Source organism: Pinus tabuliformis, chromosome X (assembly GCF_031772625.1).
Source record: "Pinus tabuliformis cultivar Carrire ecotype Pingquan chromosome X, CPIR1, whole genome shotgun sequence".
NCBI classification, from domain to species: Eukaryota; Viridiplantae; Streptophyta; class Pinopsida; order Pinales; family Pinaceae; genus Pinus; species Pinus tabuliformis.
The window spans coordinates 247906129-247931615 of NC_142308.1; the positions used below are offsets into that span (position 1 = coordinate 247906129).

At 38.5% G+C, this 25487-nt stretch overlaps 1 protein-coding gene across 2 annotated transcripts in view; it reads left to right on the plus strand.

Annotated features, from left to right (window-relative positions):
* Positions 1–25487, plus strand: part of LOC149139306 (uncharacterized) — a 105797-nt gene that overhangs the window by 21683 nt on the left and 58627 nt on the right. The window contains exon 2 of one of the 2 annotated variants that reach the window (XM_089452332.1): positions 8189–8239. The exons of the other annotated variant lie outside the window; for it this stretch is intronic. Within the exon in view, the coding sequence (XP_089308458.1) occupies positions 8189–8239 (51 nt within the window). The remainder of the gene's footprint in view (positions 1–8188; positions 8240–25487) is intronic. 2 annotated transcript variants of the gene reach the window in all.

Genomic DNA, 25487 nt, shown 5'->3' on the forward strand with positions numbered 1-25487 from the left:
TGAACATCTAGAGGTATTTCTCAACCTTTGCCACCACTGCCTCTGCTAATTTCACTTCCTTACAACCAAGTCTAACTCAACATTAACTGACTTTGGATGACCATTGGAAAAAGCAATGGAAAAAATCTTCTTTTCAATACATTGCTAGATGGCGGCAAATATCCCATTTAATGCTGCTTGCTCACCTTATTTCCAACCTATGTGGGACTTTGTTATAGCTGCGGGAAAGGGCTTCAAAGGCCCTAGTGTGCATGACTTTGAGTGGAGCTCTTTTGCAAAAAGAGATTTGTTCCATTGATGAGTATTTGATTGTATGGAGAGTCATGGGCCAATACAAGTTATTCCATCATGTCAGATGGATGGACCGATGGAAAGAATCACATTATCATCAATTTCCTTGTTTCTTGCCCTCGAGGAACTATGCTTTTGAGATCAGTTGATGCATCTGATAAGGTGAAGGATGCAAACCTTCTATTTGAGCTTTTGGATGAGATTATTCAGTTAGTGGGGGAGGAGAATGTTGTGCAGGTCATCACAGATAATGCCTCAAACTATGTTCTTGCTGGAAAGATGCTAGAGTCTAAATATAAGACCATATTTTGGACTCCATGTGCTGCACATTGCATAGACCTCATACTTGAGGACATAGGCAAAGTGGAATGGGTAAAAAACACTATAGAGCCTGCCAAGTGCATTACAAAATACATGTACAACCACTCATGGGTATTGAGCTTAATGAGGAAAAACATTGGGGGCAAAGAGCTTATTAGGCCCGCAATTACAAGATTTGCAATTCACTTCCTTACGTTGCAATATCTCAATTCTCAACAAAAGAACTTGTAGAAAATGTTTTCTTTTGATGAATGAACTTCATCTTGGTGGGCTCGTAGACAAGATGGAAAAGACACCAAAAATAAAGCTTTTGACAATTATTTTTGGAAAAAGTCTGCCAATATTGTGAGAATTACTGAGCCCCTTGTTAAGGTGCTATTGATGGTGGTGTTGACCACTGGAGTGGCACCTGATGATTATATGAAGACTCCATGCCCAAGGATGATCTATAGGACATTTGTACCATCAGATATCATCAATGAACATAGTTTTTTAACCCTACTGATATCTTCTCATCATCTTTCTTGTACCCAGATTCCACACCCTGCGAGGAATTGTAATAAGTGATACTAGTAATGATGAGTTTTCGAGTCTGTAACAGGCCTAGGATGTTGGGACTTTATCAACAAATGAGTACACCTCGGAGTGCTTTTTTTATCTAGTTAATTATCCCTTCTTTTTCAGAGGTGGATAATTTTCTAGGTTTTTTCACTCATGTTTTACCCAAAAGCCGGGGTGACGGTTTGAAGGTTGAGCCCCTAACACATTTTAGTGTCTAGAGTCTATGTATATTACCATACTAGATCACACAAAAGATTTTGTGGAGTTTGGTTAGGTCTAGGTAGTCATTTTTTAATTTTTTAGATTTTCCGCACTGCGGAAATTGCTAATAAAATTATACTTGTAATGTAATAAGTGATGTCTAGAGAAATTGTATGGGGTATGAGTAATGAAATTTGCACCTCTTACCCTCAACCTTGTACTATGACACACTTTGATGGGTTAAAAATGTATTTTGAACCCTCAAAACCCATTTTTCCTAAGTTTAGTGGTAAATCTAGCAATTAATTAAGCCAAAAATTAAATAAATGGAGAAAAATAAATATCCACACATGCTAAATGTTGTGGAAATGAGGTGGAAAATTATGAGGGAGTTAAAGTGAAGTCCTAAGGTGATGTGGACTCCTAAAATCAAGGATAGGACATGTGCTCAAATAAAATCGAATTTCCGACATTAAAGGAGAAAGCTGCTTACTTGGAAATTCGAATTTGTAAAGTTAATGCACATTTGGGAGGTTTTGAGAGAATATTTGGTGGAGATTTTTGTGGGAAATTGTCCCCACATGGGTTACTGCCCATATACACTTGTCATTCCATCATAAAATTCGAATTTGGCACATAAGGGAAGAAGAAAATGATGTCCACTTGTCAAAATTCGATTTTTACACTTGGCATTGGAGCTCCATTCAACAAATTCAAATCTCTCTTTGGGATTGTCACCTCATGCCACTTGTTTAATCACTTCTACGTTGGGATTGGCTCCCATAGTTTTATATAATAGAGCTTTGAGTTCTCATTTGTACAATATTGTTACCAGCTATTGTGCTTACGGAAGCACTACTGCCTTGTACACTTTCAGAAATATCAATAAAGACTTTGGGGTTTCATTCATGAGGTGTTCCTCCTTTGGGAGTGTGATGAATTGTTGATAATTGATATAATTCTTTTTACTCATGCTTTGATCTAATTTGTTTCCATATGCTTTTGTAGATTTGTTAATGTAGAGCTATTTTGCATTGACATTTGATTTAGAAATATCCTCTAGGTATAGAATGCTCTAGTTGGTTTTAAATAAATCTCTAGAGTTTCTTATCATTGTTTATTGTTAAATCTATATGGAACTAATTCTTGATTGAAGTTTTGTAGAGGGAACATCTTGTTGGGATCACAAAATCAAGCGTGAGGGGAAGTCTTTGGAGAGACCAACCCACTCTTGATACATTCTTAAAGGAGTTCTCATTTGTTCTTTGAGCCTTTGTAGTCTTATCTTACAAAGTGGTTTTGCAGGGGTTTTGGCACATAGCTTGTACACAAGCCGAGCACTTCTAAATTTAAATCTCTTTTAAAAAAACATTGTACTTCATTTCTTTCATTTGCTATCTAAGAGCTTGAAGATGGCTAAGCAAAGAGCGAGAGTTTACTCTCACTCTTTAGCTTAGCCTTTTGTAAATTATAATTGTACATATACATTTTATCTTGTTGATTTTTTCACTAATACTTAACTTATTTTGCAGTCATTGTTTGGATTGTTTGCTAACTCTTGTGTGGCAGATTTTGAAGAGCAACCTCTTGCAACATCTAACAAGTGTTTGCAGGACCTTTGGCAAATGTTGGGGGTTCGATTTCCAAGGATGTCGTGAGCCCTTTTGAGGCTTATTTTGGCCAAGTCGAGTTCACTAGAGGGCTGCCCATTTTCCTCTCTAAGCCATGGGCATTTGGAGGAAACTCACACCTTGTTTCCCTTGCATAAGTTTTGTGAGATCTTGTCACTACTTTCTCAAGAAAGGAGGTCTAGTGTCCAAGTTTCAAGCAATTATTGTGAGGACTCTTCTTGAAGTATAGTTGAGAACTTTGAAGGGCCCTCTTCTCATTGTAATATTAATAAAAGATCTAACTTGCTTGTGGGAGCTTGGGATTTCTCCCATGGTATCCTATCTCCCCATTTAGAGGGAGGCTTCTCTTGGGTGGATTGACATTTGCATGGTTTAAGCTTTCATACTTCATTCACTTACATGTATGCTTTAATTGGGAATTAACACAATCTCACTATCACATTTCATTAAGTTAAAGTTTGTTACAATTTCATTTGAGCTTTGCATTTTCTTTCCCATTGTTGCCTGGAGCTACAAACTTACACTTTATTTTGGGCAATTCATCCTTTACATGCAAGCATTTTATATTCTTAACAAATTTTGATTCGTTACCATTTACCTTGGTAAATTGTTTCATGAACACTTGAATACATGCTTCATTTTTATGCTACATTGTTATCTTGAATATTGGAGCAATTTATTGTCATTGTCTATTTGAAACAAATTTTACTTTCAAGCAAATTACTTGTATCATTTTAATTCATTGATGAGACACATGCAACACTTGTAGGTTAATTTTATTCCTCCAATTGAAGTTATAATTGCAACTTATGTTGAACACTTTCATTTTCAAGCATTGCAAATCAATTTCTTTGAAGTATTTGCATGTAGCATTATTTTAATTTGGGGAATTAATACAATTTGCACTTCATCTAGGTATTTTAGTATAGGAAGGCCCGAAGCCTCATTAAAACTTACCTCCAACTTAAGTTGGTTGAATAGACTTTTAGGGACCCTCTACCTCTATTGACTCCTCATTGTGAGATCAAAACATTTGGGCGAGGATGAGGTCTAAGGACTAGAGTTCAGTTGTAACATTGCGTTAACACTAATTAATAAAATAAACCAAGAACTCATTCCATCATATTTGCTTTGTTTGCAAAGTTCTTAAATTTCTTTCTATCTTGATGGTTTAAAGTCTTACATGCAAATCTTATTTCAAGAGGCACTTTGGATGCAAGCATTGTAATTCCTTTTAATTTTGCAACAAGGTTAATTTTTGTTGTACCTGGAAATTGACTCATCTGGGGTTTAATTATTGTCCTAAAAGTTGATTTCACTTTCAAGTACTATTATTTTGGGTTGCAAACTTAATTGCATGTTGTCATCTTAGTCTAACATTTGAGTTATTTTTGTATTCTTTTGAGCAAGATAGTTTCCATGCTTTGATTTGCAGACTTATTCATTTTGAAAGCATTTATAATATCTTGTGCTAACAATTTATTGTTTCACTTTTCTGGATTATTTTGGCTTTTCATTTGAAAGCATTTCATTTCATTTTAAGCAAAATACAGTTTGATTTCTTAAAGAGCAATACTTTGAAGGCAATGGTTGTTTATGCATTTCATGCTTATCTTTATGTATTGATGGTTATCGCTCATATCAGTTTTTGCTTATAAATCTTAGTGAAATAATTTGTTTAACTCTAACAACTCTCCTAGAAACTCACATCTTTTAACTTAGCTTTTCACTAGGGACCACCCCCTTTCGCTAACCTAGGAGATAGCTCAAACAGAGAGAGTCGGGATTAGTGTGACAACCCTTTATCTGAGTTCCCTACAGTAGGTAGGTGTAGGTGGTAGGGTCAACAGGTGGATGGGGAAAGATTGGCAATGAGATGCGTCTATGAGGCTATGGATCAAATAAAGGAGTAGATACGGGCAACTTACAAGGATAAATTATCTAAATATGGGCATATTTGGAAGATCACTGATAACAGATGGAACAATCAACTCCATCTGATGAAAACTTGATGAAACTGAGAGGGGGGTGAACCAATTTAGTACATTCATGGTCATTAATTTATTTTCTTTAAACCTCATTAATTGAAACATTAAACGAGAAACTGGATAAATAATGACCAATAGATTGAATATGTGAACAACAAGTAATAAACAAACCAAAAGCATCACATCAGCACATAATAGCAACACATATGGACACCAGATATAAGTGGAAACCCATAAAGGGATAAAACCATGATTTTGTTATTGTTGTGATGCAAAGGCAAACTCGTACTCCCTTATTTCATCTGATTTTCTGTAGGCTCCAACCTATAGGAGGTTGCTATCTCAATTTTCTGCAAACTTCAACATGCTACCAACTCCCATATGTTTTTTGTAGGCTACAACCCACAGGAGGCTCCTACCTCAACAGACTCCAACCTGATATTTATGAATCCACTACTTGAAAGGAGACCACAATCCCCTCATACTAAATGAAAACAATATGTTGATTTACATGGTCATAAATTCTTCTTATCTCCAACTTCATTTCTGTCTCTTCTTCCCTTCAAATCTGCTTCACATCAACTTCATATGTGCTAGGTAACTAATGCATAACACTTCAATCAACTCTCACACATTCTCCAACACTCTCCTCTCTTTTTTTGCCTTCCAAAATCACATCTTTTATAAAAATAGATTTCTAGCTGTTTGTATCTCACATAAGAATATGAAGTGAACATGCTTGACTCTTTGCCTTCCACTAATTCGTTTTCAAGCTCTTCATGTTGTGAATATTAAAACATAAATAAGTGTTCCATCACATATTATTTCAACCATCTATAATGATTAGGTACACCTATATATATATATATATATATTTTCTAAGTTATGCTAATTCTATTAATGTAAGAAAACTATCATACACAGAGGCCGAAGCCTGTACTTAGCTATGCCAGAAGAAAGGCATCAACCAGCAAAAAAGCTAGAATTGAACTGCCCAGAAGGGAAACCAGTTCTTAACCGAAGTTTCTCAAAAATATGATCTTGCTGCCCACGCAGGGGAAACCAACGAATTAACAAGTTTTGCATCATTGTATCTGAGGAGACTAAAAAGGAAAACCCAACTGAAGAGCCTAAAATTGTAGTGTTCCCCAAAAAAACCATTAAAAAACAGAAACTGAAGAACAAGTCCCAATGAACCTGAGACACGTGGCGGCTGAGTGGCAGTCTACTAGGCAAGCGCGTGGCACGTTGAATGGCCGCAAGGTGGCAGTCCAGGCGGTGAGCACATGGCATCGAGGTGGCGGCTAGGGACGTGGCGGCGACGGAGGCTGCTCCTCCACAATGAAGCATCTGTATTCGTCCATGGCGCCACTTGCCAGTGGCGTAGCTTCTGTGTCGCCCGTCTGCAGCTCCGGTTGCTCTTCCTCGATGATGCAGCAATATTCATCGATGACCCAATTCATCTGCGGAGCCGTTTCCACTTCCTTCCCTGCGCGTCTGGTTGGCAGCTCTGTGCTTCGTTCCCCTGCACCTTGAAGACTCGACTATGCTAGTTCTGTTTTGGCCTTGGGTTGGCTGCTCCCCGCAGTGGTGCGTCCTCCCACTGCAATGCCTGAGAGCCTCATTGCTTCAGTGCGGCCCTCACCCATTGCTCTGTGTTCCTCAGGTGCTGTGATTTGATTGCTAACCTCAGAGTCTTGTGCCTCCGAATTTTGCTTCTCCTCATGAAAACTGATGGTAATGGTTGCAGTGATGAGGCGCTGGTTCAGGGCAGAGCGAAAGGTAAATTGAACGTTCTGGGAGTGTGGCTAAGGAGCTGGCGGAGTGCTTCTCGGAGAAGGGCCAGAGGTGGAGGGAGGCGTAGTAGAGGCCCCCGAGTAGAAACGACCTCTGCCACTACGTGTATTGGGGTAGCGGCCAGTGTTCTGCTCAGCTAGAGAGGAGGTGGTCTCCGAAGCAGGAGAGTGCCTAGAGCGACTCAGGCTTCCTCGGTTCCCACCTCTGTGGCTGCGCATCCTATGGCGCACCATGCATTCTGCAATTGGAGGCGAGTTTTGGTTCGAATTAGGCACAATGGGCTGCAGCGTTGCAACGGAGTTAACAGGGAATTCAGCAGAGGGATGAGCTACCAGGGCCGAGGGGATGCGAATTTGCAAATTCAAGCTGTGGGTGAATTGGATGCCCGAACCAAAGTCGATGCAGCAATAAAGATTGCAGCGTCTTCTAATGGTTGTGCGGGAACTGGGCGTCGCCACTGCATGAGGGCAGAGGCATTGCAGGGGCTGAGGTTGCAGAGGAGGAATTGTAGGAGCAACAGTGGTATTTTCCCAAGAGCCCATCGTTGCTTTGAGTCGAGGTTGAGGTCGGTTATCAGAGTGGCGACAGTGTTCATTCAAGGCACATTTATGGCTGTGGTTAATGCCATATTTGGATCTTTGTGCCGCCCTGTGGGAGGCCATGTGCTCTCTTCACATGCCAACCCAGTTGGCAGCCACCTCAGCTTCCACCATTTCCACCCGCATCCGGGAATTAGGTACACCAATATTAACATAATGCCAAAAACAACATTATAATATCACAACACATGCACGCAGTGCAAGCACTCTCCAATGTAAACAATATGTACATAACATATGAAAGCAATGCAAGCATATGTATGCAACATTCACTCTCCAAAGCCATCTATATGATCAAAGCCATATTTTCTTCATGCCATTGCCTTGTCTTGTTTTTGCTGTCATGGAGTTTTGTCTTTGCTGTCATGGAGTCTTGCCTGGCCTTTGCTGTCATGGAGTCTTGCCTTGCATCACAACAATTTTCTCCAACAAACCAATGTTCAAATCAACCCTGCTGCTTCTTTGCCATGCAATCAACTCAATGCCTGTATCAATACAAGTGTGCCATCACCTTCATCTTTTGTTGTCAACTGTCCCTGCACCATACCTTGCTGCTCCTATTCCTTCGCTGCTCTTGTGCTGCTCCTTTGCCATTAGTGACAATAATGCCATCACCATCATCCTATACACCCAACTAGGTATTTTTTGAACCCATAGTATCATTATAAAGCTTGGCTAGGAGATGTGTAGGTTGTGGAGGTCAGAGATGAGTTGTATGATTGCTTGGAGTGCATGGTCCCTAACCATTCCGACCAATTGGAAATACATAAACAACTTACTCTTTTCATTTTGGCAACAGGTACCTTTGGCAAAAACTTGGCAAAGATGGCAAGAGATGTGGATCAACCAAGTAAGCAATTCCAATTTGTTTTTCTTTTAAATTTCAATTGTTTACAAATTTTTAATTCAAACTGTATGTAAATACTTGTAAATAAGTAATGAAATGAACTAAGTTACTATTTAATGTCTTTTTCTCTGTAGCACATTGGTGGGAGTCATTTGGCGGCCAATGTCCTCAATTGCAAAAGTTTGTAGTTAGAGTCTGCCAAACTTGTAGTGCTTTAGGTTGTGAGCGCAATTGGTTGTTTTTGAGTGCATACACACGAAGAAGAGAAACCGTTTGGAATAAAAATGGTTAAATGATCTTGTTTTCGTGCAATACAATTTTCGACTAAGGCACAACCAATTGATGAACAGAAGACTTGATCTAGATCCCATTGTGTTGGACAATATTGATCCAACATCAGAATGGGTGGAAGAGACTAAAGAAGTTGAGTTTGATCCTGATTTTGATACTGACATGGAGTTAGGGGGGTTTGATCCCAAAGCAGATCTAGTAGCACCATTGAAACCAGAACTAGTACTCGGGTCAAGCAAAGGCAAACAACCAATGGAAGGCACTAGTCGTGCAACTCGACCAACTCGTGCTTCCATTAGGTCTAGTTCTATTGCTATTGGTGTTACTACTGAGGTTGCAGATGAGGTTGAGGCATCCTCAGACTCTAATCCAGATGATGTTTATGTAGCTCTTGGATATGATCATGTGTCTAGTAGTGGTGATGAGTTTGATCATGATGAGGAATGATCATGTTGATCACTGATATGTACTCGTAATTTTGGAGTGGGCTAATGGCCCCATAGCTTGTAGCATAGTTTTTGGATTTCATAGGCCATTTAGTGCCTCATTGATTATGTATTTTCTCGATGATATGTATTGCACTCAGTGCCATTTTGATATATTCACCTTTACATGGTATATAGATGAACAAACTTTGCATATTTTGTCTCTATTGGTTTGGAATCATGGTTTTAAATCTTAAAAATAGTTTTTTTTTCATTAAAAATTAATTATTTCATGTATTTTTTTAAAAACCGGTTCATTGAGATCTAACCAGTCCCAATTTGACCGGTTCCGATTTGAAACCTGGTTTATTAGGTGGACTGGTTTGGTCACTGGTTCTGGTTTTGAATACTATGACTCCAATAACTCCAACATTGCCTTTATCCCAGAATTCAGTAGTATTGAATTGTGGAGGTTGAAATACTACTAACGAGTTATAACCACCCCTCGTAATTTACCTACAAAGTTCAAAGCGATGACAAACCATCCCAATGGTGGAGATAAAATGGAATTTGCTTTTTCCCCTTCCATTGTGGTCTCTTGAAGCAGCAACATGTTTGGTTTGTTAATCATAACTATTCTTTCTATGGTCTCCTTTTTAGGGGGCAAACCTAATCCCTTGATGTTTAAGGACATGATCATCTAGAAATGGAGGAGGTGTCTACTCTTGATCTAAGATAACTTTGGGCCAGATTCCTCAATTGGGGCCCCCTTTTCACTATTTGAATTGCCATTGTCTGGTTGATCTCATGATTAGGCCCAATTTCTCAGGCAGGTTCTTTTGAAGATTGGGCCTGATTTCTCAAATTGGCCCTCTTCCCCACTTATCAAATTGCCACCTTGGTTGATTTCATGATTGGGCCTGATTTCTCAATTGGCCATATTACTGATCAGATTAGGGTGGTAAAGGTCCATGCAACCTCCTATGATAGGCACACATGGGGTAAGGGTCTACTGTCGCCTTGGCTCAAATCCCCACTCTTTAAGCCCAACTTCCTTCGAAAAGGCAAAGTGAGAATTACCCATTAGTACCTCAATCAACTAAGTGAAAACCAATGCCTTCTTTGAGGTCAAAGGGTGAGGTGGAGGAGTTAATTATATGATGTCCTATTAGTTTTCTGTGTGTAAATCTGCAGCAGAAGATCAATACCAGTAAGATGGTACACTCAAAAGGACAAATACAGACTGTAAAATCTGTAGGAAAGTACAGGGACAACAACCAATTTCCCCTTAAATGATCAATCAAGATCTAGGGATTGGAAGGCAGAGAGGGTTAGATTGATCTTAATAGATTACTTCCAGGCCTTTAGACAACAACAAAGTACAATATCCAGCAAGCTTGAAATTGAATTTCCTAAGTCTCGAGATCAAATCCCCTTGGATACTATGCTCAGAGAAATTCCAGCAAGTAATTTAATTAAGGAACAACTAAAAATACTAATTGTTTTGACTCTAAATTGATAGATCAACAAATATATTGAGTCTATATACATATTACAAAGATCCCAATAAAAGATACTTGGTAAGAGTCTGAAACCCTGAAAAATTGCAGGTCTGTTCTATAACAACGGTAAAAACAAGCAGATCTGTAACACAAAATTAGATACACCATAAAAAACATATGCAATCAAACCTCAAAAATCAATGTATCAATTATTGGTTAAGATATACATTTATTTTTAATAACTTGAAGGTAAATAAACTTGCTTTCTTATGATAAAACTTGAAAAATCTGCAAGCTAATTATCCTAAACTAAAACAGAAAATGAAAAGGTTTTGCCTTTTTATAAATAAAATGGTGGTTTTACTTTTCTTACCCTTTTCCACAACAAATTTACTTCATAAGCTGGGTTGTGAAACACTCTTGCTTCTAAGTTGGCCTTGCATTTGATCAGCGAGGTGAGATTGGTCTCTAAGATAAGTCGTTCCCATCTTTTATTTAAAACCCTTTCCACTTTTCAGATCCAACCAGGGCAGCCCCTAGCATGGTGTTCTCCAATCTTCAATCGATTGGGTAGTGATATATGAATTCTTCTCCTAGTTAAAGCTCCCTTACGAAATGGTCCTGTTGACCACTCCGCATCAACTACCCTATAGTAGTGTACATTTTCACAAGCAGATTCCATCATGCTCAGGCAGTGAAGATTATCCAGATTTCATCATCATCTTTAGTGATCTTTTTGTAAAAGTTGTCAACTCATTCTGCAAGTTTATAATGTAAATGATCCTAGTAAGACCATCTATGTATGTAACAACCTAGGTAATCCTACCTTTTTGGCAACGATTTCTATGTGTGTTTCTAAACACAGATGATTGACAAAGTTTTTCCCTCCAACCTCACCCCAAAGCTAGGGTGGATTTTGTCGTCAAGATTTTAGGTAAGTCCTAGTGTTCTAGTCGAGTCTTCTATAAAGTAATTTGGGAGTAATTTAAGCTAATTGGCTAAATTGCTTTATTACAAATTACTTGGTCTACTAGATCATATTTGAGTCGTAGAATTTGGTAAATAATTGAGGGTCTATAACGAACGGGTGTTCCCCTTTCATGTATTAAATTGTAATATCTTGATGTAAAAAATATTTTAGTGCATGGTCCCTCATATTTAGACACTATGGCTAAATTATTTGAGGGTTGAAAAAATTATTAATCCTCTCATGAGTCAATTAATTAAATTTTCTGGCAAAAATAAATTAAAATTATAAGCCAAAAATTTAATTAATTTTAAGTCTTAGGAAAAATTAATTCTCCAAATTAAAAAATTCGTGGGTTTTAAAATAATTAATTTTTGGAGGTCCTCGACCAAGGGAATATTGAAAATTTGAGTTTTTGGACCTTTGGTAGTTAAGTCAAAGTCAATTTTTGAGAAAATCAACTCAAAATAATTAATTTTGAGTTGATTAAAATTCAATTAAATGAAAAATTCAAATTTCCTCAAAAAAAAAAAAAAATTTCGACAGAGGAGATTAAAAGATAATTAAATATTTTTTAACGGTCGAGATTACTTTGACAGGGATCAAACCAACTAGCCATTGGAGAATTAATCTATAAATTAGAGGTCAGTTGTCATTCAAATCATCCAATCATTGAATCGTGTACTAGCTCTTGAAGCTCTTGTAAACTTTTCTGGAATAATACAACGCAAAGTCTTTGGGGTTTTACTTGATGGCAGTTTTCCTCTCCGGTATTTTATGGTAACTTGTGTTTAAAGTTTTGCTGATCTTATTTATAAGTTGCTGATTAATAGCTCTTGTAGATCAATCTATTGCATAGGTATCTTGCTTAGGTTGTTGGGTTTTAAGATAGCATTAATATTTTTAATTGATTAACAGGTATCTCAAATTCTTAAAGATTTAATAGTTATTTTATACCTCTATTGGTTTAACGACTTATTTTATAAGTGTGCAGAAATCATTTGATTCGGAAATTTTGGCCGTTTGGGAAAGTTTTCATTTGAACTAGTCGACTCCTGAAACTTAAGATCTGGAGAGCCTTTTGGATTAAAATTCCTAGATTATCTAATGAATTATATCTTGCAGGGGTGTCCTGGGTTAGTACCTAAATTGTTAGATCTGATTAGAAAGTCTCAAATCTACAGATCTGGGAACGGAGTCAGACTCATATTCCTCAGATCTGATAGATCTGTAATTTAAGTGTATAGATCTGAAAAAAAAAATTTTTTATTTTTAGTGTTTTTTTTTTTTTTTTTTTTTTAACTTGGGATTTGGGTTTGATTTCATATTTTTGTATATGTATTGGGTCTTGGGTTTTTGTTTTTCTTTTGTGCAGTTGTATATCTGAGGGTATTCAAAGAAATTTTCAAGGTCTAAGACAGATCTAGGCTCTGGAGGGCAAGATATTGTCTCATAATACAATTTTTTTCAGAAAAATTTCCGTCAAAATCATCAAATTAAAATTTTTCAGATCTGGGCTTTTCTCATAAAATAGTTGGAGTGATTTTTATTTTTAATTTTTTTGCAAAGGTTGTTAGGCCTTTAAAAATTCTCTGAGATCGTTAAAATAAAATTTTGGGCAAAATATTTTTTTTTTTCAAAATTTATTTTTCCTCTGCAAACCCTGCTTTGTGTTTTGTTCCCTCGCTGCTCCTCATCTTCTCGCTGCCTTTGCGCGCATTTCCTCACACCCTTTGCCCTTCTCCTCCTCTTCCCCGCATTGCATTTTCTCCCTTTCTTATGCGTGTTCCCTGTTCCTTGCTCCTGCTGCCTTCCTATAGCCTACAGCTCACAACTCCTTGATCCTCCTGGCTCGCGTGCCTTATCTCCCTCTTCCAACCTGCGTTCTCCATATCTCTCTATCGACCTGCATACATCGCTGTTTTCCTCTCGATGGGTTAAGTCGACATTTCAACATATTCATTTCAATTTTTGGTTTTGGCCTTTTAAAAGAATTAAATTTTCAAAAACATTCGATTCAATTTTTTTTGGTGGCCTTTGGCCCATAAAAAATTAAATTAAAATTCATTTACCACATTAAAAAGATTTATTTTTGCCCTTTTAAAAAGTTTTTAATTTTCATTCACAAACATTATCAGATTTAACTTTAAAGGAGAGTGACATAAATTTTAAACTTAAGTTATTTTTTAAATTTATGTGATAAGGGTTTTGGGGCCTTAAAACATTAAAATCTTTGTGGGGAAAAGGTTAAAATTTTTTATATACTCGAGACAATATAATTTCTAAATTTTTTTCTAAGTTTGTCTATAGGAAAGGAAATATTTTCTGGATTTGAGTTAGTAGAAAAAACTAATAATTTCCGGAATTATTTGAAGAGGTAAGTTGGCATTAATTAGCATCTAAATTTCATTGTTATCTTGAAATATCAAATTGTTGAAATTTAAGTGCTTAGGCTTTGCATGCTTTGGTTTCAGTACTTGATATTTATTGAGATCGCTCATTATCTAAAAGAAAGAAATTAATTCAAAGTTTGGCTTTTATTTACTTGAATTATTGGATATTTCTTGCATAATTAATTTGGAAATTTTCAAGTAATTGTGATCAACATTTTTATTGAATACTCTATTGTGGACTTGTGGAAAATTGTATATCTTTTGGTTCTTAAAATTGAGTATTTTGAGCATCTGTTTAATTGGGATTTTTCATTAAAGTACTTAGCGTTTAGCTCATAGTAAATCGTAACCTAAGTGCTTAAGTCTTTAACATCTCGTTTCATCTTGCATTTCATACAAGTTAGTCGATCATCCATCTAAAGCAGCCTTTGTCATCTTGTTACTTGGTGAATAATTTATCTTGCAAGTCTTTTCTTTCTGAGCATTATATTTAAAGGCACTGGTCTCATAACTTTAAATCTGGTTTGTCTAAATTTAATTCAATATCTTAAACATTGTTCAATTAATCTTGCTTGCATCTAGTTTAAGTCAAGTTAATAAGATAACTTTCAGTGCATATCCTAGGACTTGTTGGTTCTCAATAAGTTTTCCTTCATCCTCCATCTTTCACCTCTTAGGGATTACCCCCCTTAGCTTGCCTAGGAGATATCTAGAACGAAGTGGACAAAGTTTATAGTGACAACCTTTGTCCTAAGCGTTGTGGCCCTTGGTGTACACTTTGGGCGACAACAAGTCCAACCTTTGTCCGAATGACCCACTTGCAACAAATAAATAAAGTGGGCTAGTTCCTTAGCCTATCTACTCCATGTGGTTATGTAACCCCTTGAAGGATCATTCCTCCAACTGTTGTGTCATCTTACTTATGGAAATTGTTTCAAACTTAAGCAGGGTTACCATAATAAACCAAGAAAATATGAGATAGTAAAAGCCAATAGAGACAATGTAAAAAAATATACACAGGTTTGCAAAATTAGTTCTTTTTATTATGGCATATGATCTCACATCCTTTTATAAAACCTTTCTTAATGACTAGATGGATGATTCCTCTAGAAAATAATATTGACTAGTCATCCACATGTCGATGATGTAGTAATTTTAATAAAATTTTACAATTACATCAAAAATTTGCCCACTCAGTGGTCAAATTGAGTCAAACACCTCTTGAAAAATCCACATGGCCTTTGCTTGTTTTCTAGAAGTTGAAGAAAGGTCCAGAGATGCTCCAACATCCCCACTAGAATGCCCAACGACATCTTCAACGTCCAGATAGTAACTGGAATTCACCTTGATCCACTCGCTTTGGTTGACCAATGGTTCGATTTGGTTGAAGATGACCTTTCCTTGACTTGCAACATCTAATAGCTTGTCCACATGCCATCTTCCTTGGTCCAAGATGCCCAACGTTCCATCTTGACTTTCCAACGACTACCTTATCCTCTCAAATGGTTAGTTGACTTGGCCTTTCATGGATAATAGAGTCAACTTAACCACCTTTTTCCTTATCTCCAATGCCTTGATGTATTAGGCTAGTGTTCCACCTATTTTGGTTACTAATTGCATTGATCTAACTTGTGATGAGACCCATTTGCTCCCAAAATTCACTGTGTTGCCACATCATCACATTTGTTTCCACATCATAACGCCTAAGTGGGAGATCTCTAATGCCCGTAAGGTTCTTGAAAAATTGAGACTTGGGGGTTTTGTTCCTCTCTCCTTGTAAACCTATCTTGACATGATGTGTGTCCAAAATTGACTAATGGTATCCCTATTATGCCACTTGGAAACTTGTAGTATTTGCTGACCAACTTTGATTAACGTAAATTGTTAATGCCTTAACTCTTTGGAAAAATTCAACGTGGCATGTCATCCTCTTATCAGATTGAACATTTTGGGACCAATTTGACTTTTTGACCTTTGGGGTTGCTTGCACTAGAAAACATTAACTACCTCGAGAAACGTAAAAGTTGACTTTGTGAGATTTTCAATTGCACCAAGGCCAAGGCCACGTATAGACTAAATGGACACAAAATAATGTGGTAAAACATAGGTGCACCCTAACATTTGGACTGGCTCTTGGATTGGTCACCCCTACATAAGCAGGCTCCGCTAAAACCGTGAGTCCTTAAGGAAGCCCATCTAATTTCCTCTTATCCTATCCAAAAGACGAAATGAACCAGAGATGAACCCAAAGGGACTGGCCATGGCCCGACCAAACACAAGGTGTAGGATACCTAATATAGGGCCAAACATGGTTGTTACAAGATGTTAACTTGTGACCTTGGGCTTACAATGGTGTGAAATGTGTTGCAGAAATATATATGTACCCTTGTTGACATGAGGGGTAACAAGCCCCTAGTCATTGTTCAAATTGTCACCTTGGCCCAGTATGAAGGTTCAACATAATTCCTCGAGCAAGCCCTTTATAACTGGTTGAAAGCATATCCTTGGTTGATTTTGAAGATTAGGCCTGATTTCTCAAATCAGTCTCCCTCTTCACTATTTGAATTGCTGCATTGGCTAATTTCAAGATTAGGCCTCTTGCTCACTGTTTGAGTTGTTGCCTTACCTAGATTTCAATGTTCAACATGATTCCTTAAATGGTTTCTCGACCATTGGAGTTCGAACCTGTTCAAATTCATCTTAGGTTCAAAGGAAAATGAAGGTCTGTACTTTGAAGTAACAACTGGCATAATGAAGAGGAGGCACCTTGTAATGGGTCCCCACGTGGGAAATGTAACCATTTTCTAGATCACACGTGTGGATCTAATTTTGTGGGATTAAGAGAGAGTGGTCGCACCAAAGTATGGGTTAATGAAAATTTTAGTTAGTAGCTTGCGAGTTTGAAGGATTAAGAGAGAGTGGTGAAATGGAGACATGTTCTAAAATTATTTTTTTGCCAAGAACATCGCGGTTTTGTAGTAGCAAATGACTTTCTCCTCCTTCCACTTCTCGTCTCCTTCATTCTCATTCTTATTGTAAGCATTTTCTGAGCAATGCTTTGTAGAGGGAAGCAAGAATGTCCAGAATAGTGATTATGTGAAATCTACTTTTGGTGCAATTTTTGATTAATAGAATGGCTATTTCACATCTAAGACTTATATAATCCCCAACATTGGAAATTTGGAACTACTATTAAGTTAGTGAACCATTGGGTTTATTGTGAAATTAGGACCAAGGTTGTTGCCGTTGGTTAATATTAAATTCAAGTCAATTATATTTGGTTTTTTTCCTCTTGATTTATCTATTACATAATGTTGAATAAGCTAATGGATCTATGCTTGTCTTGTCCATTGGTATTTTGTCTAATAAATATATGATATGAAAGTAGTTTTGCCTCCTCTTCCCATACTTGTTATATTTTGAGTTATTTTCCTAGTTGATCTAGATTATGGTGTCCATAATTTAAAATATCATTCCTATGGTTGAGTCCTGCCAATTATCTCCTCTCCCTCAATTGGCCCTCCTAAATTTCCTCCTAATTAAAATTAAACATACTATTCCTATTTGAAATCAATAGTAGAGATTGGGTAAATGCACCATATATCTTTATTTTTAATCCAATTTATGTGTCATTTGTTAAATAGGTTGTCCTTGGATTATGGACAAGGACTTTTCCTTTAGGAAATATTAAGTGTCCTATGGCTTGCCTTGCACACTATGCTTTGACATTTGGCGTCTTTGTGTGAGATAGGGGACAGCCCAGGGGACAATGGAGTGAATGTGGGTTGAGTCTTTCCTTATTCCCTTGTAAGCTTCACCCCTCTTACATTTTCCTTCTAATGGCTTGGTGAGTTTCAAATGGTACATCTTTCCCTTGAAGGCAAGATATTTTTCTAATAGCTTTGGGGGATGACTTGATAGGAGATACCAAATTATTCGACTGAGGGATAAAGTCTATAGAAATAATGGAACATGAAAGGATTTAATTAGTTTGATGGATTAAGGAAAGGGGTAAGGATTATAGTCTACTAGCTAAGGGGTTTGGGTTATCTTTTAGTGCATCCCTGTTTTGGGAATTCAAAAGAATTACCAAAGTGAATGGTAAGGGTATTGAAAGAATGTGCAAGCTACTTAACAATGAAGTGTTGATTTGACTTTGGATTGGGCACAGGAACTATTTGCGTTGTAGTTGCTTTATCCTTTGGCTTGTGGGTTAGGGGTCGTGTGTAGTTCATCCTTCGAAGTCATAGTACTACACCTTAATATACTTTTACCTGTGATCTTCAACTAACAAATGGCTCAAAAGAATGGGTTTTACTTATCTCGTCATACACTCGAATCTTTTCTCCAACTATAAAACATGAACCCTTTAAGTGTCCATACAAGTAACAATGAGGTGAGACTTGAGAAGACAATAGAGAAGGCTTGCGATGGCTGTCGTTCAAGAGTCCGTAATTCTGTCTGTGATCATTGACGTTGGAAGGGTTGGCCAGGTGCTGCAGAACATGGGAACCGGGAAGGATGTAATTGTTAAGCGAGGCGAAAAAGTACCGGAAAATGTTCCCGGCCCCATTTTTGTTTGTACAAGAAACGACGATTTGGATGCTGTGCTTGAAGTTACGCCTCGACCTTGTTGGGAGGGAGGTTCCCCGATTGCTTTCCTTGATCTCGACCGCAACCAGAAGCTTACCGAACTCTGCGAGGCCCTGGTGAAACATGGCACTCCCAATGTTGAAAGAATGGCTGAAAATCTGAAGCATTCCGCCGTCAATGTTCCTCCTATCTCCTTCATTTTTGCAGATGGTATGCTGTCTCTTGCGTAACAGATCGCCGACAAATATGGCATTCCGAGGGTTGCCTTCTGGATACCTAGCGTTTGCGGTTTCCCTTCTTATTTCCACATGCCTCTGCTGGTCGACGAAGGGTACATCCCTTTCAAAGCTAGGGTTTACCAGTCCTCAGAAACACAACAGGTCACCGACAAACTGGAAGACCCCGCGCCGCAACACTATGCATACCAAGTTTTGGCACAGACCCGGTCTCGCTGAGCTTGGCGGATTGCTATGGATCACCCATCTGGGCCTCCCTCTGGAAACGACCGAAAGACAGCCGAAAGAAGGCAGATCGGTTCATACGCTAGCCAGATCTAGCCATCTACAGCCCAACCTCCCTTGTTTACCACCAGTTAGCAGACCTCGCAATAAGAGGGAAAAAAGAACCCTCAATGACGATCCTGATGGCGCAGGAGGAGTTTTGGAGCACCTGTCTGGGCGTGCATTACACAGACCTACCACCACATCGAGAACATGATCTGGCAAAGAGAAAATCAGACAAAGCATCGATATGCTTAGATCTGACATATTCGGGCACATGGGCAACAGATCGAACCCCTCCTCAGACAGACCCACACTCAAATATGGAGGACCTGATACAAATCTTCATCAAAACATTGGAAGGCAAGACTATTTGCTGGAGGATTTGGAAAGGGAGGAAGATTCAGGAGCTAAGAAACAAAATCCAGAACCACCTTGGTATACCAGCATGTCAGCAAAATCTGATCTGCTCAGGCCACAGTTTGCAGGACAACCTCACACTTCAGGATTATGGCATCATCGCAGGCTCGACCATCATAATTAACTTGTGCCTGAGGGGTGGAAGTGCTGGAACCAGCTCAAAAAGCACAAGAACCTTCAAGGAAGCAGTCAAAGGTAAGGAAAAGGCACAAACCAAAACCGCAACACCGATAAAGCTTCCAGGGTCCTACATTGTAGAACAAATATCTGAGAATCCTGATCTTACCATCGCAATGCCTGAGGTAAAAGACCTGTACACAAATCTCTACTCCAAATCAGTTATATGCAGATTTAATGGGTTTTGGCCAAAATCTGATGTTTTGCATCAATGGATTTATGATACCTGGTCACCAGACTGTGAAATATACTTATGCCCTAAAGGCTTTTTTATAGTCAGATTCAAAACAGTACAAGAAAGGGAACATATCCTCAATAAGGGACCATGGTTCTGGGGCAATGCAGGACTATTTATGACCCCTTGGTTCCCAGAATTCAACGCCAACACAATGGTGGTATCAAAGATGCCAGTTTGGGTCAGGTTGCACAACCTCCCGTTACACTTCTGGCATCACAATGTATTAATCGCCATAGGGAATGTATTGGGAAAATTCCTAAAGATCGATGATGACAAAATTACAAGGGGGATATTCACTTTTGCCAGGATATGCGTTGAGGTAGACCTCAGTGAGGGACTACCAGAAAGCATAAACTTGAATTTCAATAATACACAGTGGACACAACCACTAGACTACGAAAATACAACCTTTCGATGCCGTGGATGTCTACAAACAAGACACCTCCACAGTGCCTGTCCTAAAGCAAAACAAACTCCCAAATGGAACAAGAAGCAACAAAAACAACCAAAAGGATGGCAATATACAGCCCCCTTGGAGGAAGAAGTAGAAAAAGCAGAAACAACAGCATACAAAGCAGAAACGGAGGACCAAAAGGACCAGAACAACACACAAAAGGAGGAGGAAGTCCCCAGCAATCCTACGCAGCACCAAGCATCTCAACTAACAGGAATGGAAATAACTGGCATCAAGCGAACCCATGGATCAGAAGGATTCGATTCTGACAAAGACACTCCCATTCATACATGTGAAAATCAACTTTCCATTGTATCGGCCACTCCCAACACTGGAGGTTGGCGAAAGGTGGAAAAAAAGAAGGAAGAAAAGAACAATAGCTATATTTATTATTTATTATTTTTGTCTGCTTTGTTTCATGTGAAAACAGAACATGCCATATGCATATGCTCTTCAACATCTACAAAATGTAATTTTGTCTTATGAATAAAATTACGATTTTTCCAAAGGGGGAAAAAGTAACAATGAGAGTATCTAAAGGGAACTTTAGCATGGTTAGGGGTCTAGTAATAAATCTATCTTCTAGCCAATATTTCAATGTTGTTTTATATGCCCTCATTTATGTCCATTTCTACACAAACCTGGGCAACTATTTTCATTCTTCTTGTTAGATTTAGTCATTGATGTCATTTAAGGTGCTAAGGGCGTGTGCTATGGCCTTGGGGTCAAAATTACGTGTCGAATGCTTTAGTGACAAGAGAGAATTACTCAAAACTATACTCCCTCTTTAATTATATTTGCATTTGTTGCACTTGTGGTGGAAGACGACTATCCTCACCTAGAATGTGGGAATGTGGAGAGTAGCTCGTGATTGGTTCCATGCCATGAAGATCCATTGTTCGAGTGAGTATTTTGATATGGCGTGCTTGAAAACTTTTCGAACTAGTGCTGATTATTGTAGTTCATGTCTTCATGAAGCTTTATGCACTTTGCCTCCCTTGGTTCTTGGAGTTATCCTTGAGGTTCCTTTATCCTTGATGTCCTTTCTCATGAATAGCCATACTCCTTTTTTCCTAATGTTTAAAGGTGCATATTGCAACATCCATTTTTTGATTAGGGTTTGGAGGTCCTAGCGTTTTTTCCATAGGGAGAAAATTAGTTGATTCTTTGGGGATGATGATTTTTGATCAATGTTGCTAAAATCAATGAAATATTTGTTGAGAAATCTAGGGCAGCTAGATTAGGTGATTTCTCTTGTTTGATAACTGCTTGTGATATGTTTTTCCTTAACCTAATTAGCTTCTTTTTTCTCTTGATTATATTTAGTTTTCATCAAACAACTACCAAACCATAAAGAACAATAAGACAAGATGACACAAGATGTAGGCAATTAGTTAGGGCCAAAACCTCTCCACTTGAGAGGAAAACCCACAAGAATTCTTCTCTTCTTATAGAACTTCAATTGACAAATTCCAAGACCTATGACCCTTGACCAAGACCCTCCAAGACCAAGTCAAACCTTTCCTTCTTGACAAGCTTTCCTTCCATCAATTCCTCGACAACTTTTGCAATTTCGACCTCCACCAAATTCTTCTATGACTTTGACACCCCATAAGAATCTTATGCAACTTTGACCTCTAGTAGTTTCTTCTGCAGAAACCCTAGCCTAGGCATGTGTGGAGATAATGATAATTTCGTCCTCCTTTCCTCTTCACTTGAGTTGATTATCTCTCCTAGGCAACTCGCCTTGCAAGGTGTACTTCTTGATTACCTAACTCGATTTCTGCAACTCCACCTTTGTTGCTACAATAAGCATCCTAATTCCTTCACACATTTGGAGAAGAATAACCCAAAAACAATCCAAAAATTTCGCTTTTCTTTCCTCCTCCTTGTCCTTCTTTTCTTCACACTTTTTCCTCTTTCTTGATCGTACTTTTGTGAGTAAAGTGAGTCCTTTAAGTGAGGTCTAAGTCCCACTTATATATATGTCTTCCACTAGGTCGAATTGCTCCTTTAAGGTTGACTTGTCCATTTGTGTAGGCCAACTCAATCTTTGCACCATGACGAGGTCTTGGAGGGTATTTTGATTCAATTAAATTTTTCTTTACAATACATAACATGCCCAAATGGGTCTTCAATACATTACAATGACTCAATTGACTTTATGACAAACCTAGAAGCACTCAATGTCTGCTTGACCTAAAAATAAATTTTCCTTGAGCATGAAACCCATGCCTCAAGAATAACAATAATAAATTTATTTTTCTCTTTACATCAAATACATAGAATCATGATTAGACCGAACTTAGTTACATATTTCAACACTCCCTCTAACTAGGGAGGTATTCATAATCCATACGAGGTACTTGGACATTCTCAATGCAAAGAATTCTCATAAGAAGAGTCGGATTGATAAGCCATCTCTTTGCATCATATCAACCAACATTGTCACATAGCAAGACCTTGACTAACAACTCTTTCTCTCCATAAGATCAGATCACAATGTTGGGGAGACCAATGACTGACAGACACCATCATCATTGTCTCTCAATGCACATACCCCTCCTGGGTGTTCACAAGGTATGTCCTTCCAAGATAATTCCTATTTTGGAATACCACATTCTCAAGGAATTTCCTCTACGACTACTCTTATCTTGGATTGTTAAAATTGGCAACTAGGGCCAAACTCCATGTGGGTCTACTTATTTATGGAAGCTGATATTTTTCTTGGATTCCTCTCGTCGAGAGGTGTAGGATTGATCTAAAGATCATCCGATTCCAACATGTATTCATGGAGATATGAATTTATTTGTGTTACTTGACAATTCGTCAAGGTCGGCCAACAACCTAATTACCACAACCTATCCTCAACGTTTCATTATAAATAGAAGAGAACCTTAAGTCATTTTGCACACACACCTCTTGTGATCTCCCTCTTCATTTGTTTGGGTTTTGGTGAAAGAGAGATCTAGAGGGAGTGCCCTATACGTTGCCATGAAGGAGACCTCTACGTTGCCCTAATGAAGATCAAGCTTCAACCATGGAGAGACCTATACACTGTCCTAATGAGATCTAGACACAGTGCTAAAGCAGGAGTCTTAGAGGGAGTGCCCTAGTATTATACGATGCCCTAAATTACAGTCATGGAGAAGACATCTAGATGTAGGCCCTATAGATGCATTCAAAGGGAGCCTCTATATGTAGCCTAAAGAGAGCCCTAATCCATTGATCTAAAAGGCCCTAATTCAAAGCCCTATCAAGGAGACCCAACTGCTGTTTTATCTAGCCCTAGCCGCAGTCAAAGGCTGTACAAAGGAGCTTCAATACGTAGCCCTAATCAGCGGCATAAGGAGGCCTAAAACGTTGTCTAGAGAAGATAATTCATGGTAATCCAAATGCTGTCAAGAGGCTTCTATACACTGGCTGAGAAGGCCTTAAACCATAGCTAAAAAAAGAGGCTCTATTCACTATTCATGAAGGCCCTATTTCGTAGCAATTAGTCTCTCATACACTGCCGTTATTCGCTGTAAAGTGAAACACTTATACACAACAAGAGCAAGGTCACCTAGCCGCAGTCAAGGAAGTTTGAACGCTGTCCAGAAGTGACCTATCCACAACTAGTGACATTTTGTTCCATAGCTAGAAGGAGGCCCTAATAACGCAGTCAACAGAGAGGCCTCAAGACGCAGTTAAAGCCATTGCTAAAGGAGCCCTAAACGCAACTTGAATTGCTGTAGGTGACAACGTTGTAACAAGGTCATGACTAGGCATAAATTCAAGACTTAAATAGGCCCGTTGGAAGAATCTATAGCTACAACTAGTTGCTTTGCTAGGCTGCAAGCCATAGCAAGCAACTAAGGCTGTTCTGAGGTAGCATTGCAGTGTATATTGACTTCAGCAGGTAGCGTGGATTAGGAGAGACTCTCCTAGGTGGACTGCTACCCTTGAAGGGCTGAGTTGTCTGACAACGTGGAAGATTTCAGGACTTCTTCTTGTATTGCAAGAGCAGGCAATCAGAAGTATATTGTAGCAACATTGATGATCAACCAAAAGGGATATGCTACAGTACTCTTCATGAGTGTTTGAAGTTTGTCGGTGCTGCATCCTAGAACAGTCATCATTATCAGAATGATGGACTTACTGTTGTTATACAATATCTGATTTGTATATTTGTACTATCTCTCTCTCTCTGTTGAACTATTGAAGAATATAAGAAGAATTGATCAAGGGTTTCCCCACATTGGGGTTTGTCCCTAGCTGGTGCCACATCTTGTGTCCTCTTGTCTTGGCTTGTCTTCTGCTGTTTATGTTTATGTTCTATCTGCACTTTACTATCATGCTGATGTGATTGCTAATCTGGAATTGATATTGAGCTAATATGAAAAATTGAAGTAAATTGCTCTTAGCATAGAACATACCTAAAATTAACATGGTATTAGAGCTGAGGTGAAGACAAATCCCAAGCAAGAGTGAAAGAGTAATCTTTGAAGACATTTGGAAAGGACAAAAATGCTCAATGGGTTCCTCATCCCACTTCCCGGCTGAATTGAAAGAGCAAGAAGTGCTGGATTACGTGAAGGGTAAAATCCCTGAGCCTCCATCAAATGCACCGGCTGCTCCAAAGATCAAGTACACCAAGGGTGAAGTCGAAGCGAAGAAGATTATCAGAGATTCCATTGACAAGCGTCTGGTGGTCTACCTAAAGGTCACTTCAATGGAAAGTCCAGATCTAAGGGTGGAAGGAAGGGCAGGTGCCTTGCTTGTAATAAGTTTGGCCATTATGCGAGGGAGTCTCCAAAGAGAAAGGACACATCACATGATGATGATCATTCCGGGGGCATCTTCAATGATAGAAGGAATTATAGGTACAATGGCAAATGAAAAAGGAATGCAGGACATCAAGGAAATGGTCAACCCTCCAAGAAAGTAAGGAACTCCAGGTATGAAATCAAATGTTGTTTTTGATAAGCAAAAGGAGTATTATCTTATGTCGGTCCTCTCCACTACCTCTCCTTCAGACTCTTTGGGAAATTGGCTTATTGATAGTGGTGCCTGAAGGCACTTGATCGGATACAACGAAGCGCTCTCTAATATGATAGAGAAGGAAACAAACTTGGAGATTATCCTTGGAGATGATGCCACATATCCCATAAAGGGTGTAGGGAATGTTACTCTTCAATGGATCAGGGTAACTCGAGTCATTTGCAAGAAGTTCTATATGTACCTGATCTCAAAAGAACTTGGTGTCCATTTCCGCATGAAAGACAAAGGTTACAAGGTGGCATTCATTG